Source organism: Daphnia pulex, chromosome 11 (assembly GCF_021134715.1).
Source record: "Daphnia pulex isolate KAP4 chromosome 11, ASM2113471v1".
Classification (NCBI taxonomy): domain Eukaryota; kingdom Metazoa; phylum Arthropoda; class Branchiopoda; order Diplostraca; family Daphniidae; genus Daphnia; species Daphnia pulex.
The window spans coordinates 803989-821961 of record NC_060027.1 but is presented as its reverse complement, the minus strand read 5'-3'; the positions used below and the strand labels follow the sequence as shown (position 1 = coordinate 821961).

Sequence of the window (17973 nt, the reverse complement as noted above, 5' to 3'; positions counted from 1 at the left end):
GGACCAGAGCTCTGCCTGGACTGAAACTTCGAAAAGTGTTGCAATTCAAAAACTCATAATCGTATATGTTCATATTAGGGCAGCCACAAACTTTTCAGAATTATCGGCAGAGGGTAAAGTGTGGGAAGTGATTTTGGAATTATTCGTTGAAAAAAAATGGCGGGACTTCTTCAGTTGAACGCCATCTATCGACATGACGTATACGACAGGTCTTATACCGATGAAGCCCCGGTATCTCGGCTAGTGGTCTCACGCTCCAAAGTTGACTTCTGAGTACTTTGAGTCGTACATTTAGTCACTGTCCATTACCTTCACTCGATTATGCAAAGTGGTCCAATTAAGGGCCAGTGCGAACTACGAGCGTCAGATACCACTCCAAAAATTCTTATCTAACAACTCAAATTTATTCTTTTAAATTAATTACATTTTAATTGTGAATATGACGTTCAATCCGCCAATGTCACATTAGATTTTCTTATCATAAAAAGGTTTTAAATTACGGATATAAAACTTCCCCCTATCACTCTGAGAGGACAGCGCCATCTTATCGGTTCGTGTCGTGGGGGGCAGCTTTAGATAAAAATTTAAAACTATCTCTACCTTTTACGAAACTCAAGTAAATATTTACAAAGAAATTTGTTCAGCGGGTGATAAACGTCCTTTGTCAGTCAGTTTAATTTCAGCATTATAACGATTTCAAGTTCAACCACACACTGTACGACGAGTTCCCGCGTATTTTATCCATCCAATCCCGCGCTTTACCATTTGGCGTTTGCAGACGGATAGTGGGAGTGGTTTGACAATTACGAAGACTCTTTTTTTCTATTCTTTGCTTGTGTTTTATTTGACGATGGCATCCAATGGTTCCACAATTGTTCCGGCGGATTTGTACCGACACTTTTTTGAAACTTTTCAATCGACAGTTAACGTAAATGACCCGTTACCAGTGAAAGTTGGTTCGCATAGCATTCGAGAGAATGAAGTGGACGGCGAAATAGTCGATTGGACTCTACAGTACCTTCAGCAAAAGTATGTTGTAACATAATCGGCTATGATTCATCGGCTCAATTGATTTTTGATCACTGGCTTATCTCAACTTGTGTTGCACAGGAATTGCCCTTCTAAACTGCTTGCTCACTTGGCTAGCCTTATTCTGTGGGAAGTACGCTTCTGCATAAGTAAGGATGATGTTGATGGTGCCGTAAACAGAGATGTTAAAGGTGACAACAAACACATCTGCATTTGTTTCGTCTAGTTCCTAATGGCATTCCTTTTACAGGCTACGAACCAGTAAAGCTAATGCAGCTAGTGACATCCAAAATCAATAACGTTTGTTTTGAGTTCCTCAACAACCAAAAGTTTGAGAGCCTTTGCACCGAATTATCTTTTAGCAACAGAACTCTTCACCCAGTATCTGTGCATGCGATCAGAAATGGCAGGAGGAAAATGGAAGATCGCCATGTAGTGATACAAGACCTCAACAAAATTTGTTCCATCAGGGTAAATAAGAGAACCGTGTCATCACCGAAAAAGAAGAATGAGTCATTTGAGTAAATATTTGGTTTGACAGGATGATGTACCCACAAGCTACTATGCCGTCTTCGATGGTCATGCTGGCACAGACGCGGCATTTTACGCGGCTTCCCAGCTTCACGAGAAATTGGTTTCCAATCCGAAATTCGCCACGGAACCGAGTGAAGCCTTGAGGGAAGCCTTTTTAGCAACTGACTTGGCATTTGTAACAGAACACGAAAATGAGGTTAGTTGCATTCATGCGCTTTCATTGTTTGCCGAACAATTCTAATGTTTCCCTTTTGTATGTGAACACACATAGAGATTGAAAGGAGGAACAACAGCGGTGGTAAGCCTCATTAGGGGCAACTTACTTTTGACGGCGTGGCTGGGAGATTCTCAGGCCGTTTTAGTGAAAGATGGCGTCGCCACACAGCTGGTCAATCCACACAAACCGGACAGGATTGTAAATAACTCCGACAAACTTAAAAAAACAACTTTCAAACTAATTGTGTATTTTTCTTTTTTAAAAAATTATTATTACCTACAGGACGAGAAGGAAAGGATATCAAATCTTGGCGGTGAGGTGATTTTCTGGGACGGAGCTTACCGCGTTAACGGACAACTTGCCGTGTCTCGGGCTATCGGTGCGTGACGATTTCTATTTCATATTTTTGTTGTTACTACACTGCCGTTGGTCCCGCCACTAATAATTGAATCAGTGTTTAATGTGGCGCGACATTGAGGAAAGAAAATAACAAAAAAACAAAAACAACTTTCCCAGCCGTATTCCGGCAATAATAATCTGAATGATGTACTGCCTAATAAAACATCCCATCATCTTCTTCTTTTTTGGCTTTGGTGTTTTTGGCAGGCGACGCCGGCTACAAACCTTACGTTACTGCTGAGCCAGACATGGTGGCCATGACGCTTGATGGCCAAGAGGATTTCTTGATAATCGGATGTGATGGCCTTTGGGATACGATCGGCGTGGATGAATCCGCCTTCATAGTACTCCAGTACTTGCACCACGAGAGTAAGTACCATCTCTCTCTTTTATATTTAATATCTTTTTTGTCCAGTACCACCTGGAAATCGCCCTCCCCATTTAAAAACACCTGGTTGACGTCACTACCTCTCACTTCCGGCCTAGACTGCAGACGAAAAAAAGGTGGGGGGGGGGTGGGTCGGCTAGGGGGAGAGGAGGAGGACTCTATAGAGTCCCTTGATTGATCCTATACAAAAACCGCACATAGTCCTATTGAATGTATTATCTCCAGCGGCTATGTTTGGTTCCCCTTACTCGGCCCCTCAGGGCTGTTAGGGACTAGACGTGGTCATTCGAGCGATTTTGACGCCGGGTTTGGGGGGAACGAAGAATAAGAAAGATTTGTCTAAAAATGTGGAAAAACCCGAACATGGCAGTTGATCCCTCCTCCTCCGTTAAAGCAAACCAAACAGAAACATTTGATATCAAAACAAAATACGTGGCCTTTTAAGCATTTTCAGTAGATTGGAAATAGGAGATGTCACTGCCAACGAAAGAGACAGGGCGTGTCCCCTCCACCCGTTATGACTCACTACTGTTTTTCCTTAACATTTTTTCTGACATGACGTCCCTAACCAGGACAGCAGAATGCCATTTCATTTTCTTCCCTCAATTTTCTGATTGTTTTGATTAAATGGACGCCACCGCTGATAAATGAGCAACGCTCTTTAGTTTGGGGCGCATTTTAATTACTAAGGAAGACCCACAGCTCGACTAATGCTATTCAAGTTAAAAAAGTAACCAAATTGTATCATTGCGCCAGTGAAAAGTTTGTTTTCCCATTCATTCCGGCTTAGCGACACGAAACGGATACGGCCGGAGATGAAAATGTTCGGATGGCCGCCACCTTTTTTCGCCCCAAAACTTTTTTATTTTTCTTATCCCAAGTCTTATTTTGTCGTGATGAAAATATCTCGGGAATGTTTTATTATTCCCCAAGCAGTAAAAAAACCAACAAAAACTAGAGCCTCCACTTGCAGTCGATCGATGCAAAAAAAAGAAATAGGAAGAAGGGGGGATAATCAAAAAGAATTTTCTTTCCTTGAGGGGAAAACGGGAGATGGGGAGGAAGTTGGGTGGTGGTTAAGGCGGCGCCGAGGCGTCGTTCACGTCGCTGCCGTCGGATGGCTTCATGGCGGACGGGTCCTGCCCTTGAGCGTGTGTGTGTCGGACCCGGCCGGCACTAGTCCTCTCCCCCCGTATTCAGTCGTTGCCTGGGTGTGGTGGATACCGCTAGTCTCCTGTCTTGTCTTGTTCAACAATTTTTGAACAACGCCATACGTCGTTTGTTTGTTTCGAACCCATCGACAATTCAACTTCCTTTGATTTGATATAATCTATCCATCCCCGCCCCGGTGAAATCCAGCCCGTTCAACTATTTGATTAATCGTGAACGGACGTTTTGGGGGATTTAAAAAAAAAAAAGAATAAGCCAAAAGATTGTGGTAAGTGGCCCCCAATTGGATTACAAGTTTTGCATTTCTTGCCAAATATTATGACACGAGTGTCTATGAGTCAACATTTATAAAATGGTGGCGCCGGTTTTCACGGTTGGGTGTGTGGATCGGTCGTCGTGTTTGTCTTTTGATGGATTTGTTGCTTTAGCAGTAGTATTCGTGTCTTGTATCAAGATATTATTATTTATTGCGCAGTCGACTTTAGACGCCGAGAAACACGAACCTAGCAAAAGAGGAAAAAGGAAAAACGAGTGGCTGGTTGCACACACACACACACAGAATGCGACGTCATTTCGTTTTGCCTTTTTCTTCTTCTTCGTTTTTGACCTTGCCCAGCGTGCGGAATGGGCTAATACATTTTTTACGAGAGTTGGTGGAAAGGCGAGAGATGTCGAATGCACGTCTCGACACCGGTCGTTAGTTCAGGAGAATCTCTCTCTCTTTTTTGATGAAAAATTCAACTGGCTCCTAGTTGCGGATGGTGAAGAAAAAAGTGTCAAAAAGAACCCCACCTTGGAAAAGCCGCTGGGTAATCTTTCAGTAATAACCCGACCGTGATGGTTATAGTATAGCTGGGGTCGGGAATGTGGAGGTTCCAGATGGCCCCCGGGTTGTGTCACTGGGTGTCTGTGTGTGTGCGGGATTTGTATACGAAAAATTTTCTGCTGGGATGGATGCGGTTTGAAGATGGGACCGAGCTAGAGAAGAGAACGTTATTCGTCGAATTGGGATGTTATAAGTTATACGACACGTCATCGGGCCCCCCACTCTTCGTCAACGAGGGAGACTTCTTCTTCTTCCTCTCCAAGGGAGAATCCTTTTTGGTAAAACCTACACACACACACAACTCACAGTGAGAGAGAGTCGAATAAGGGAGTCTTGTTACTCTCCCCTCTTTTTTTCTTACTCCGGCTCTCTCTCTCTCCCCCCTCTGGCTCTCTACCGTCTGTTCACTATGGTTTCTACTCCATCAGGAGGGATGGATGTAAAAAGATCGATGAATTCCATTCCAAATGAGATGATGATTCACCGGCCCTCACTCCTAGCGTACAGTTTATACGTGGTGGAAGGAAAAAGCGAAATGTGTTTGTGTATACACACACAAGTTGCCCGGATTCTCTTCTCGCTTTTTCTCTACCGGTCTTGAAATCCGGTATTTTTAGATGCTGGACAAGCAGCAGCTGCCCATCCACATCCGCTTTTCGACGTCCACCTCCACACAGAAACACACGTTCTACTTGATTGTTTTGACAAAATTTACTGCTAATTATTCGGCGGAAGAAGAAAGAGACTCGTGCCACAATTCCCATTTTTATTAATTTCTTCCTAGTCGTATCATCTCCGTCCTTTTAGGCTATTTATGGGGGGGATCCGGATGATGTTAATCCATCATCCGGATCGTCGAGACGGAAGAAGATGGCGTCTTTTGCAGCGTCCCTTTTAGTTCTTTTTTGGTTTTCTAGTTTCTTCCCGTTTTTTTCTTGTGTTTCGTCTGAGCCAAGGTGACCGGATGCACTGGAGCCCGACGGTTCCTCCTCCCTAAGTAGCTTGAAAGTCGGTAGTGGTTGAAGAGAGTCCGCCTTCCGGCCATTGGTGGGGGGATCTTTTCTAAAAGAAAAAGAAAAGAAGAAGAAACAACTTTTTTTTTTGTCTTGTATAGAAGAAGAAGAAGAAGAAGCAAGTCACGCACCACTAGATGCATGTATCCATTCCGGAGCTCTCCGGCTGTCTATAAGCTCATTTTGAGGTTCATTGTTCTACTCCCCCGCGACATACTTAATATGTATATTCTTTTACCTGTTGTGAGTAAAAAAAAGAGGAATTGATATGAAGAAGAAGATGAAGTATCTTTTTTTGAAGGGGGGATGAAATTTACAGTCGAGTTCCTCCGCTGCTGGAACCATCACGCGCTGCTTCTTCTTTTTAAAACATGTGTGTGTGTGTATGTCTCCCGCGAACAGCCACCGCAAGGCCTCTCTCTCTCTCTTTTGTTTAGTTTGCACGCGGAAGTGTAGTACATGCACGGACCCCCGGTTTTTTTCTTTTTCGTGTCTATTCTTGGAGGTCAGAGGTGTCGTGCAAAAACGTACGCAGTCACCGCCACCAGGACGTCGACGCCGTCGTTTTTTCTTCTTCTTCTTCTTCATGTCGATTGGAATTTGTGATTGGAGGTGGGGATGGTGGATGGCCAAAACCACACAACGGGGGGCAACTAGCGCTAGAGCTTTTTTTATTTTGAATAAGAAAAGGTAAAAGACACGAGGCACGATGTTAACCATATGTGGAGAGACGATGGTGCCGAACATGTGGTTTCTTCTTCTTCTATTCACGAAAAAAAGGGGAGTGAGAAAGAAACATTCCTGCGAGTATTTCTGTGGTGGTGGCCTTGAGTCGGAACCCGCATCGCATTTCAATAGAATTATACTACGAAGAACCGGTGTTTTTTTCGGCCATCTTGTCGCGGACCATTTGATGCGGAAGATTGACACATGTCGTGTCTTTTTCCCCCCTCCTCGATTTTTTGACATGTTATGACATCATTTGAATTCAAATAAATTTGTTGTTTGTGTTGATTTATTTTAGCTGATATCAGCGGACTGAGTGGTCGGTTGGTGCAGGCGGCCAAACAAAAAGGATCGTCGGATAACATCAGCGTCATTGTCGTCTTCTTCCGCGAACCGGAACTGATTGCGCGCCGGCCGCTCCCACCCGCCCCGACCTCGGTCCTGGAGGACAACACACCCAGCATGGAGCAGCAACAAGAGGAATATGAGAAATTGGCGGCCAAGTGGGGATGGAGCGAGCCTCAAGGTGGTGCCGTCTTCACGGATGAAACTTCGTGGCAGCAACAGTCTCAGCAGCAGCAGCAGACGGCCGACGGACAGCAGCCGCAAAATCCATTCGATTCCAGCAATCCGTTTGGTAACGGAGACGAGCTCCTAGCGCCGGAAGGACACGACAATCACCACTTTTATCAAGGCGTCGATTCGCCTTCCGAGTTTGACGCCGCCAATTGGCAACAGCACGGAGAAGAAGAGGAGGAGGAGGCCATTGGCGATTCGTTCAACGGCGACACGGCCGAAACGCCAGAGGTTTACGACGGATCGACGGCTCAGTGGGGCTGGAAAGACCCGGAAATCGAAGCTCTGGAAATCGAGGCCGGTCGTGACTCGTCCGAGCGCCATTTTGCCGCTACGTCTGTCGTTCCGCTACCCGATCCAGACATGGATTTGGACGTGGTCCGCGACCAGTACGAGAAAGTAGCGGCCAAATGGGGCCGTGAACTGGAACAATTTGACGCTGCCGACGTCGTGACTTTGGAATCGAAATCTGTAAGCTAATCGCCCCGTAACAGATCCATAGATAATTAGCCTTGCGTGTTGCCTCCATTACACATGTTTCAAACAACACAACGTGAACAAAACAACCAAAAACTCAACCAACAACTTTCTCATTATCCCTTTTTCGGGTTTTTATTTTGTTTATGTTTATCAGGATTTCCATTTGAGCAGTGATGGATCGACCTGGGACCAAACATCCGGCACTGCCCAACCGGCTGGCGTCGACTGGAACCAATACGACGAAGAGCTTAGCGGCCAGCCCAGTCTGATCTTTGTGGGTCAATCCGAAGAGACGGAGGCCCCGACCGAGCAGATCATCAGTCCCATTGAGGATTTGATTGGCGTCTGCGACATGAACGGCCGAGCCATAACCGAAGCCGACCGTCAAATGTGGGCCTCGGAGGAAAATTCCGTCTCTTTCCCTCCTGCAGTTGCCCATCCAGTCGCAGAGGATGAAGTTGTGGCCGAAGAGGAGGAAGACGATGAAGAAGAAGAGGATCACCTGCAGCAACAACAACAACAACAACCGGCAGCTGCTATTTTTGATGACGGTTCTTTTGTGGATGAGGGCATCGCCGGAGACGAAACGGATTTCGTTGTTAGCTCGTCATCGGTCGTCGATTCCGCTCTTATTGTCGATTGCCAGCAGCAGCAGCAGCAGCCAGATATTGTTTCTGCGTCGGCGGTGATTGCCCCGGCTGAAAATGATCCGGATTTCCACTGGAATTTGCACGCCCCCGAATTCGAATTCCGCCCTAGCGAGTCTTGGCCGTTGGAACACCAACAGCAGCAGCAGCAGACCGAAGTAGAAGACTCGTCGTCGTCGGTGGTTAGCTCCAGTGAGCGTAAACTCTCCGCTACGGAATTGCTGATTCGCTCATCCAACGATTCACAGCTGGCCGTTCTCTTGGCCGCAGCCAACGATGACCCTGAAGACGACGAAATGGACGAACCTCAGGAGGAGCTGAACATTTCGCCACGCTCCGACGCACTTGACGATATTCACAACGCGTCTAACGCAATTAACGGTACCTTTTTTTTTCTTTCCCTTCCATTTCCTTTGATTGTCCTATAGAAAAGGAGCGAGAAACACGAGAGGGAAAGAAACAAAAAATCCGGTTCTAAATCACCGCCGGCTCGGGCGTCTAAATCTTAATAGCTTCCTATTTATTTTCCTTTTCCAAATGAGTTTCTTTCGTTTTTCATGAGACGGCAGCTGTTTGGTATTTATTTTTTCTTTTGAGGATCAACAAAAAAGACAAATTGTCAACATCGTAAGGTTTCCGTGTCAAATCTTCACCCGTTTGAATCATCGATAATCTTTTTGTTTGTTCGATGCGGCGTGTCAAGTTCCTACCATCATTTATGTGCTGAAAGCTGTGAACCCTCCTCTTTTTCTCTTATCGGCAGAATGTCTCACGGTTATTATTATGTATATTTTTTTTTTGTTTTATTAGGCTTTTTTTTTTTTGTATTTCAAAGTCACCTTCTCATTTGATAAGCGTTTGGCGTCATTCACGCTAGGTGGCATTTCTATAGCTACTTCCATTAATTTGCATTCAGCTGTTCTTCTCGCCAGACTATTCCAGATTCCGATTTCTCACGAAGCCGGCAAAGTGTCAATTCTGCCTCTGCTAAGCGTTGCTCAATTGTCGTGTTAAGTCATGTCAGCTGCACAAAAAGTCGTATTAGGTAGTTGGCTGGAATTCAAAAGAAACAGTTTATATTATTCCCATTTATATAGCTACTTAGACTGTTGTTTGGTTTCTTTTTGTATGTATGCACCTAGAATTAGATTCAAAAAAAGGTGTTGCCGGAATCTAAGGGCGTTTGCTACGCATAGTTTTGTTTCTACTCCCGTACTGATAACATGCCCTATTTTTATCTAATCTTGTAGAGTCGAAAGGAGACGGTACCATGGATGAAGTTGAAGATTCTGAAGATGACTGGACCTTCAATGATTACAGGCAGTCAGAGACAAACAAGGAGGAAAGCGTCACCAACACTGAGGTTGCAGACACAAGCTCTGGCGTTGATGTAAGAAACATTTTCTTTTTTCCATTAGCCCTGCTTAATCTTCTTATTTCACTCTGATGTCCAGTTGGAACCTGAAGGCAAGGCTGATGAAACCTGCATCCAGACCAATTGCCAGGCCAATGATCTTGGCAATCAGCTGGAAAAACTGACTGTTGATGAACTTGAACCAGAAATCACCATTCCTGAGCCAGAACCGGTAAAAGAAGTTGTTCACAAAGATGAAGGTGTCCACCAAGAAGAAGCCCTTCATCAGGAAGAAATTGTCCACCCAGAAGAAACTGTTCATCAGGAGGAAATTGTCCACCCAGAAGAAACTATTCATCAGGAGGAAATTGTCCACCCAGAAGAAGCTGTCAACCAAGAAGAAGAAATTGTTCATAAAGATGAAGTTGTTGAGCCTGATGTTGTTCACCAACCTCAGATGGAAGAAGCTGTTTCTCAAGCAGAAGATGTCGAAGCACACATCCAACAGGTTTGAATGTCACACAACTGGTTTTTATTTGATCTCCCATCTAACTTGTTACTGGCTCCCAATTCTTAGGTTGAAGAAACCCAATCTACCATCATTTCCTCGACTGTCCAAGAACCAGAGTTAGTTCCAGATGAAGTCGTACCGGACGTCAAAGAGGTGAATTCGATTGGTCTGAAATCGAACTTGACAGGTTAAATACAATTCTGTTTCTTGACGTCGTTAGGTGGAAGTTAGTAGCACACAGGAAACGGTCGAACCACGACTTTTGGAGAGTCCAGTTTCCGATTCGGCTACTATCGGTTCTGAAGCACCCGCTTTGATTGTGACTGGAACAGCCATTGGCATTGCAGCCGCCGCTACAGCAGCAGTGGCATCAAAGGCTGCTGCCAAGTCTCCTGCCGCTAAGAAACCCGTCGCAGCTGCAAAGAAGACTACGTCTACTCCGTCAAAACCGGCTGCTAGTCCACTGGCCGCTAAACCTGCTGCCAGTTCACTAGCCGCTAAACCTGCTGCTAAGGATTCAGTTAAGAAACTGGAACCAGCTACACGGTATGCTAATAAATGATCACTGTACTAGATCTTTGGATTAATTGAATTTTTATTGATTTCTATAGCCGTGCTGCTACCACTGACGCTAAACCATCAGCTGATTCGACGAAACCAGCGCGTCCGACCAAATTATCTCCACTGAGAAAAGCTACTCCAGCTGCCCCTGCTTCTCCTGCTCCTAAGCCTGCTGCCCCTAGAGCAGCTCCTGCGACCACTAGACCTGCTGCCAAACCCGCAGTGTCTACTACATCGACGGTGAAAAAGACTACCACCACCACCACCACGACAACTGTCGCCAGCCGGACAGTTACTGCCACTCCAGCCAAGAGAGTAACGCCAGCTGTGAACGGAGTAGCCAAGACGGCATCTCCGGCCAAACCGGCCACGAGCACCTCGTCTTCTCGCACCACCGCTTCGACCACATCTGCGACACCACCGCGTCGTATCGTTTCCGCTCCTGCTAAAGCTTCCAGTGCCACTAGTCGCCCAGCCGCCACCGCAGCCACCAAATCTGCTGGTACTTATTACCTTTTGCTTGTATACATTCTTCCGCTGGATTTTCACATGTCAATTCTTTTTTGAAATGTGCAGCAGCTACTACCAACGGCGACATCAAGCCGAAACCCGCTGCTACGTCAACGACTCGCACTACGGCCAAGCCCATCGTTAATGGCACAGCTACGAAATCCGCTACTCCCAGACCCACCGCAGCCAGCACCAAACTCGCAGCCACTAAACCCGCAACAACCACCGCCACCCCTACTCGCCCGGCGCCATTGAAGAGTAAGGTTTCATTGTTTTTGCGGTTGTTGTTGTTGTTGTTCAGAGCGTGTTGGAAAAGAAGGGCGTTTTGATTGACTTTTAACATCTACCTTTTATCTCTCTCCTAAATTACATTTTCTTATTTTTTTATTTCTTCCCAGGTGTTGCAAGCAGAACGGCCACGCCTGGTAAGCCGATCGCAAAGACGACGACATCAACTTCCAAGCTTGGTGCAACCAAAACTGGTGCGGCAACCAAATCGCCGGGAGCAGCCAAATCAGCATCCAGCGCTTCGGCTGCTCCCGAAGTAACCACAGCAACACCCGAAGTCGCTCTTGCTCCTGCACCGGCCGACGCGGAATAATGTAGAGCAGGTTAAAAAGCATCAGAATTAAGCGTGTTTTAAATGTGAAAGGTTCGAGATAACCAAGGAGATTTAAAAAAATAGAGAGGGAAAAAGGAAATAACGAGTGGAAAACGCCCAACCATATTATAATAACTCCCTACCGCCGCCTGCTATGTATACCGCCCGTCTCTCTTTCATTCGCTCATGATTCATCGTCTGCCAGCTTTTTAAACGTTCTCGTTTTTTCTTTTAAATGTTTTTTTTTCCTCCATCGTTTGCAATTTTCTAAAAGACAATAAAGGTAAAAAAAAAATAATAATTAAAGATTTCAAAATAGTTGAATCCGAGCCGAAAGAGAGAAGAAACGAACAATTTAAGTACTAGGGAAATAAAGAAATGGAGAATGGCTACGTGAAAACTTTGTTGCGATTGCGGGCCCCTGTAAAGATATCAAGGAAGAGATTCAAGAATCATCAATCATTTTTCCCCCCTGCGTGTGAGTGAGCGTGTGTGAAAGCGTGTGCGTGAGTTAATGTACTGCTATCCCCCCTCCCCCCACATTTCTTTCTTGGCAACACACAACATCAACAATATGTAAAAGGATTGTGAAAACCTCTTTTACTTCCCCCTAATGGCTAAATATTACTTTCGCACGCCCTGCACTCCCACCCACCAACGCTCTTTCGGCTAATAATCACCTATTTTATTATTAACTGTATTCGTGTCAAAAGTCATGAAAGAAAATGTCGTCCCTTCGTTTTTTTTCCCCCTCTTGCTCGATTCCATAATTTCTTTTTGTTTTCTCTTTTGTGTTTGTGGGGTTTCATGATTTTCAATTTCAAATTTGCCGCGCACAGCAACGGTTTGCCTTTGCTTTTATTTTTCTCTCCCCCCCCCCCCTATTTTCTGTTGTTGATAGTCACGCCAATGTCCAGCCGAGGTGATTGTGTCCACTGCTGCTTCTTCCTACTCTCTTCTCTACTTCTTACAACCACATGGTAATTAATTTAAAATATTGATTGCGCTGATTTTTTTTTTAATTGGATGAGTTTCGTTTTTATACGTTCAAAGATTGTGTTTCCTTTCCGTCTTCAACTTTTGGATGCAATACCCTCCACATTTTGTAATCCATTACGTGAGAAGTGCGAGTTACAACATTGTAGCGCAAATAAATGAAAAGCAATGGGGAGAAACGTCTTTTTAAATCATTATAAGTTTATAACTTGCTATTATCATGTCCGTTGAGTGCAACATTAGTGCCCCTTGTAGCTTTGATCATCTTGTCATCTGCTCAGTCGGATGACGTGAGTCGTGAGCTATCCGAGCAATCCGGATTCGCCCTAATAAGGCGCCGTGTAAACTGTAGTTCCTACGTTTTGCCGCTAGAGGATCAGAATCAGTTTCGTCTGCTCGTTGCCTTGACAACACAATGGTTCACATGAAAATCAAGCTTGCTATGTAAACCACTCCATGGCGATTTGTTGATTGATTGTGGTCTTAAAAACACAATATTTTGCCAATAAAATGCCGATGCCACCGATTCGTTCCGTTTCGAAACGAAATGTTTCGCCTCGTGTGTTTCAAGCTCTACAGAATTTGGATGTAGATAACTTAGCGGAATGTAACGAAGAAGAAATTCGAGCTGTTATGCCATGTTTGGCTAGAATGAGTTTGATAGGCCCACTGGACCAATCTAGTGAATGCACCAAATCTCGAAGAATGGTCTTCCAAATATTATCCGGTCGTGAAATTGTCAATTCCATAGTTGGGTTACTTTCAATTGATTTCCATGCTCTTGAGGTTGACGTCAAGAAAGAACAAATGCTACGGTATTTTCTTTACTATTGTTATGACTACTTCTTTTATTTTTAATCAAAATTTGTATTGCAGTCAAAAGCTTGGTAATCAAACTGAAGACTCTGTCTTGATTCAGTCACTATCAAACAGTTATGCACTGGAATTTGAAAGGAGTGATCCAACGAGGAAATTAAGGCTGTTTCTCAGTGAGCTCCTCACACTCATGGCACAAGTAGATTCCTCATAAAGCATTCATTTTCCACAATATTATTGTTTCTTATTTTAATTTCTAGAGCAAAGAAATCAGACCAGAAACCACATACAAAAGCAGTGAACTGTTGGACCAGGAAATCTATTTTGATGAAGTAGCTGATGTGCTGTGTGTTGCTTTAGCAGAGCTGACAATTCTGCTACCTATAACAGAAGTTGCAGAAGCTCTCTTGAGAACACTTCACGGTCCATCTTTCATATGTCGAATAGTGGCTAATATGCCTGATACTTTCAATGAAGGTAATATTTTTCCAAAGTGTGGTTTGAACTATATTTTAGAAGTAGTTTGTTTCAAGTTTGCCAGAGTTTGATTAGCAATGGTGAAAGATATGAAGAAGAATCCTTCCTTGGACGGGCCAGATTAGAAACACTTAGATCCCTCTGCAGGATGTGCCCAAATCAGATTTTGATGATCCAACTTAAATGTGTAAGTTTTTTTATCTCTGACAAAGCTTTGTTCTCTTTAGTTTAAGGTTTTTTTCCCTATCAGGTGGAGATGTGCAGAATGCCGGCTCTGGCTGTTTTACTTAGTTTGGACTATGCATCCTGCCATAAAATGATCAAAACAGATAAAATTGAAACCCAGTTGGGAGATGTCGTACCGTTTATCTCTGGTCTACTTTTGGGTGGAGATGCAAATATCCGCACCTGGTTTTCTCTTTTCATTAGGAATGGACAAAAGGTTTAGCTTTCTTTAAATGTACTTTATGTTAGCCGTCAACGTATTTAACTCTATTTCCTTATTTTACAGCGACATGATCGTGCCACTGCGTTACATACTTTACGCCAAGAGCTACTGAGAAGTTTGCAGTCGTTTGTTCAAATGGCTGCTGATGAGCCGTTACCTGACCGTTGTGCTGTTGATGCGTCGGCCCTTTTACGACTGTATTGTGCTTTAAAAGTAATTCTATTCATTCCAATAATAGTATGTTAGATAGGGGTGTTGGAATTGAAAAACTAACCCTTTATTTCAATATTTGTAGGGTATAGCAGGAATGAAGTTGTACGACGAAGAAGGTGGGCTTTTATTGCAATTAATTACCTGTCGTCCACCGCCAACCGAAGCTGGCCTTCGTTTCGTTGCCCTGGGACTCTGCATGCTGATGGCTTGTCCATCTCTCATCGCCTTGCCCGACCAAGAACAAAGCGGTTTTCGATGGGTATAATCGCAAGTTATTCGTAATTAATATCAGTTGTTATATTTTGTGATTTTAGGTGAAATGGTTGGTGAGGGAAGAAAGCTACTTTGAAAAATCGCCAGCGACTTCCTCTGGCAAGTGCATGGAAACAGCGAGGAGCAGTTTTGGAGAGATGTTATTACTAATGGCTATCCACTTTCACAGTGGACAGTTGAGCGCAGTTTGCGACCTGGTCTGCTCAACGCTTGGCATGAGGCTTTTACTCCGGCCCGCTTCTACTGCTCGTATGAAGGTGGCATTTACTCAAGACATATTCCCAGAGCAGGTTTGAGCTTTGTTAACAAGTTTATTTGGTCAAAATCTTATCCTTTTAAATTCGAATGTTAGGTGGTGACATCTCACGCTGTCCGAGTGCCCGTCACTCCCGGTTTGAATGCAGACGTTGCAGGATTCCTTCCAGTTCACTGCATCTATCAGTTGTTGAAAAGCCGAGCTTTTAGTAAGCATCGCGTGCCGATCAAGACCTGGGTTTACCGCCAGCTTTGCGAGAGCCGTCCTCCATTGCATCCACTTCTTCCTAGTTTGGTCGAAGTTTATGTTAGCTCGATCCTGACGTTATCTCCATCGAAAAACCAACAGAATCAATCGGGCGTAGCTGGTTCCATTGACATTGGCCATGACCCAATCAGCGAAGAGGAAATTCGAGTTGTGTTCGCCAACAGTTTTTCCAGGAACGTTCGCCGAGCTAGCACAGACGGGCAGGAGCATTCCGTCACGGCCCAGCTTTTACTTTTATATTACGCTCTACTGTATGAGGATACTCGTCTGACTCAAGTCAAAAACTACTTGGTGGCTGGTATCAATATCAAATCCTATTCTCAGTCGTTCTTCGCCGATTTGCCTATTCGATATTTGATCAGTCAAGCGGAAAAAGAACAACACCTTTATGCGGGTAACATTTAAAAGCAAGATTGGCCATTTTCTCCAATCCGCATGTTAATCCTTTGTTATTTATCAAATATCGATAGGACTCTTTTCACCATTATTACGGCTTTTAGCCACTCATTTTCCACAGCTGTGTTTGGTGGAAGATTGGATGTATGAAGTCAACGATAGCCAATTGTCTTCTTTATGCAGCCCACATGGATCTGTTCCAACTTGTTCGTCGCAGACTGTGAGCCAAGGTAATCATTTTGTGAGAAATTTTGTATGTACTTTGGAATTAGAAGTAAAAGTTTTTTTTTTTTTTTTTTTGTTCATTTAAAGCTTTCACCGACGTAGCCGGTTGTCCAGCACCGGCCATGCTGTTGATGCAGAAGCTCTTGGCTATGCCACCAAAATCATTGTGGCAAGTGGCGCACTCCTTCATCTCGCACTTTCGATCGACCCTCAATGAAGCTGTTCCCAGACAGGTTCAAGGTATGTTTCATGTTCTAGAATCATTGAAGAATTTATATCCTGTAAAAAACCAATTTTCTTCAGAGATGTATCGCCAAGTTTGGTTGAAACTGAACTCGATCCTGCCTCGTCAACTCTGGGTAATGACGGCCAATGCTGTCCGGCTGCAGCTTTCTTTGGAAGATTGTCCACCTCCTACTCTAACGCAGGATCATTTGACGTTTGACCCACTTCACGTTTTGCGGTGTGATCCACGAGTTTTTAGGTAATTTTACAACAAATGAAATTAGTAACTGACGATTGGTCATTATTGTTTTTGTTTTTTTTTATCAGGTGCCCACCGGCTATGCAAATTGTTCTATACATGCTCAAAGCATGGCTAGGTGCATCTCGAACCCATTTGTCACGTCATTTACTCGACAAACCGCTTTTCGGTCCTGTTGCTGCACAAGGGCCTGGCAATTTGGCAGGAGTCACGTCGGACAGCGAACGTGAAGAGCTTAAAATGGCCTTGATCGCTGCACAAGAAAGCTCTGTCGTTCAGATAGTACTCGAGCTTTGCCTACAGACTCCCGAGGATGAGGTAATTGATATTCTTTTCAAAAGCATCAAGTTGAACTTTATTTCTCACAAGGTACCTTTTTATCCCAGGCAAACGATCAACGGCTTTCAGAACTGCGTGAGATTCAGAGCATTGTTTGTTCTTTCCTCCATCAACTTTTTATTGCCGATCCAAATTTGGTCAAATTAGTCCATTTCCAGGTACTTTGGATAGTTGAAACATGCTTGAACAATTTATAATGATTGATATTCATTTGATAGGGTTATCCTTCGGCTCTCTTGCCGTTGACGACACAGGGTATCCCTTCCATGCACATTTGTCTCGATTTTCTGCCCGAGTTACTTGCCCAGCCTATTATCGGGGACTTGGCCAAGCAGCTCTTTGCTGTTGATCTCATATCACACCTGTCTTTACAGTACGCACTGCCTAGATCTTTTAATGTTGCCCGTCTGGCTGTCAACACTCTATCCACCCTTCTCAGCGGTAAAGAAATCAATTACCTATCGATTTAGATATTCGTGTAACATGTTCTTTATTCGGTCCAGTTTTACCAAGCAATGGTCGTACGGAAATTTACCTGCCAGCTCTTCCTGCACTTGTGAGAATAGCTACAGCTTTTCCACCATTAGTTGACGACATTGTGAGCTTTTTGGTTCAATTGGGACGCGTTTGCTTATCGCAATCATGTCTACACGGCTCGTACGATCACCGCATCGTCAGCTCCCTGCTCCGTCAGCTGGATCACGAGATGGTTGTTGATGAGGAGGAAGAAATGGAGGAAGCAGAAGTCGTTTCGGAAAAAATCAAGGAAGAAATTGTCACGCCTCCAGAAGATGATGAAAGCCCAATGGAAGTGGATATCAAGAAAGAACGAGAGGAAGGAGAATTAGAAGAAGGGGAATTGCCCGATGCTAAAACTAATAATCCGCCCAGCAATCCATCTGCACCCGTCGTCCCAATAGACAGCAAATCTAAAGCCGTCGATTTCTCTGCTTCCTCCGACCTGTCTGTGCCTTTCACTCCGACTCAAATCCGCCAACTGTTCAAATTGCTTCCGGAATCGAGTTTAATGGGCGCCGAAGTCTCTCGGACCTTTTCTCAACTTTGCAACAAAGCCATTCTACACAAGAAAATCTACTGAGACACAATTCTGCACAATTGAAAATTCTTTTTTATGTATCCTGTTACTTCGCCCAGCAACAGCGACGATGTGTATTGTAAAGTAAATACAATCAAAAGAGTATCCAAAAAAAAACTGGAGGAGGAAATTTTCTTTTTTCTCG

At 44.3% G+C, this 17973-nt stretch overlaps 2 protein-coding genes across 3 annotated transcripts; both read left to right on the top strand.

Annotated features, from left to right (window-relative positions):
- The first annotated feature begins 720 nt into the window (after positions 1-720).
- On the top strand, positions 721-12717 carry LOC124207327 (microtubule-associated protein 4-like). Of its 2 annotated transcripts, none has more exons than XM_046604723.1 (16): positions 721-1029; positions 1111-1220; positions 1280-1500; positions 1571-1759; positions 1835-1978; positions 2063-2159; positions 2387-2548; positions 6601-7349; positions 7513-8386; positions 9256-9395; positions 9460-9867; positions 9937-10023; positions 10091-10416; positions 10482-10933; positions 11011-11199; positions 11340-12717. In XM_046604723.1, the coding sequence occupies exons 1-16, from the start codon at positions 851-853 to the stop codon at positions 11540-11542; spliced, it is 4530 nt and encodes a 1509-aa protein (XP_046460679.1). In that variant the 5' UTR covers positions 721-850; the 3' UTR covers positions 11543-12717. The 2 variants fall into 2 exon arrangements, with proteins under 2 accessions (XP_046460679.1, XP_046460678.1); XM_046604722.1 differs by having other exon boundaries at positions 723-1029; positions 11008-11199.
- A 216-nt stretch (positions 12718-12933) lies between these two features.
- On the top strand, positions 12934-17945 carry LOC124207329 (integrator complex subunit 2-like). The gene is made up of 16 exons (XM_046604725.1): positions 12934-13353; positions 13415-13553; positions 13615-13831; positions 13888-14018; positions 14082-14273; positions 14343-14492; positions 14575-14751; positions 14807-15055; positions 15118-15682; positions 15759-15914; positions 15997-16149; positions 16213-16393; positions 16462-16711; positions 16780-16890; positions 16951-17173; positions 17236-17945. Exons 1-16 carry the CDS (start codon positions 13049-13051, stop codon positions 17829-17831), a joined length of 3795 nt encoding a protein of 1264 aa, XP_046460681.1. The 5' UTR covers positions 12934-13048; the 3' UTR covers positions 17832-17945.
- Positions 17946-17973: the final 28 nt, after the last annotated feature.

What these genes read in the sequence shown, in the direction of transcription:
- LOC124207327 (XM_046604722.1), top strand. Translation starts at nt 851, where the DNA reads ATGGCATCCAATGGTTCCACAATTGTTCCGGCGGATTTGTACCGACAC. An exon ending in CGCGTCTAACGCAATTAACG is followed by an intron (nt 8,387 to 9,255) that starts GTACCTTTTTTT and finishes CTAATCTTGTAG; the next exon opens with AGTCGAAAGGAGACGGTACC. An exon ending in AAACTGGAACCAGCTACACG is followed by an intron (nt 10,417 to 10,481) that starts GTATGCTAATAA and finishes TGATTTCTATAG; the next exon opens with CCGTGCTGCTACCACTGACG.
- LOC124207329 (XM_046604725.1), top strand. Translation starts at nt 13,049, where the DNA reads ATGCCGATGCCACCGATTCGTTCCGTTTCGAAACGAAATGTTTCGCCT. An exon ending in AGAACAACACCTTTATGCGG is followed by an intron (nt 15,683 to 15,758) that starts GTAACATTTAAA and finishes AAATATCGATAG; the next exon opens with GACTCTTTTCACCATTATTA. An exon ending in TGTTCCCAGACAGGTTCAAG is followed by an intron (nt 16,150 to 16,212) that starts GTATGTTTCATG and finishes AATTTTCTTCAG; the next exon opens with AGATGTATCGCCAAGTTTGG.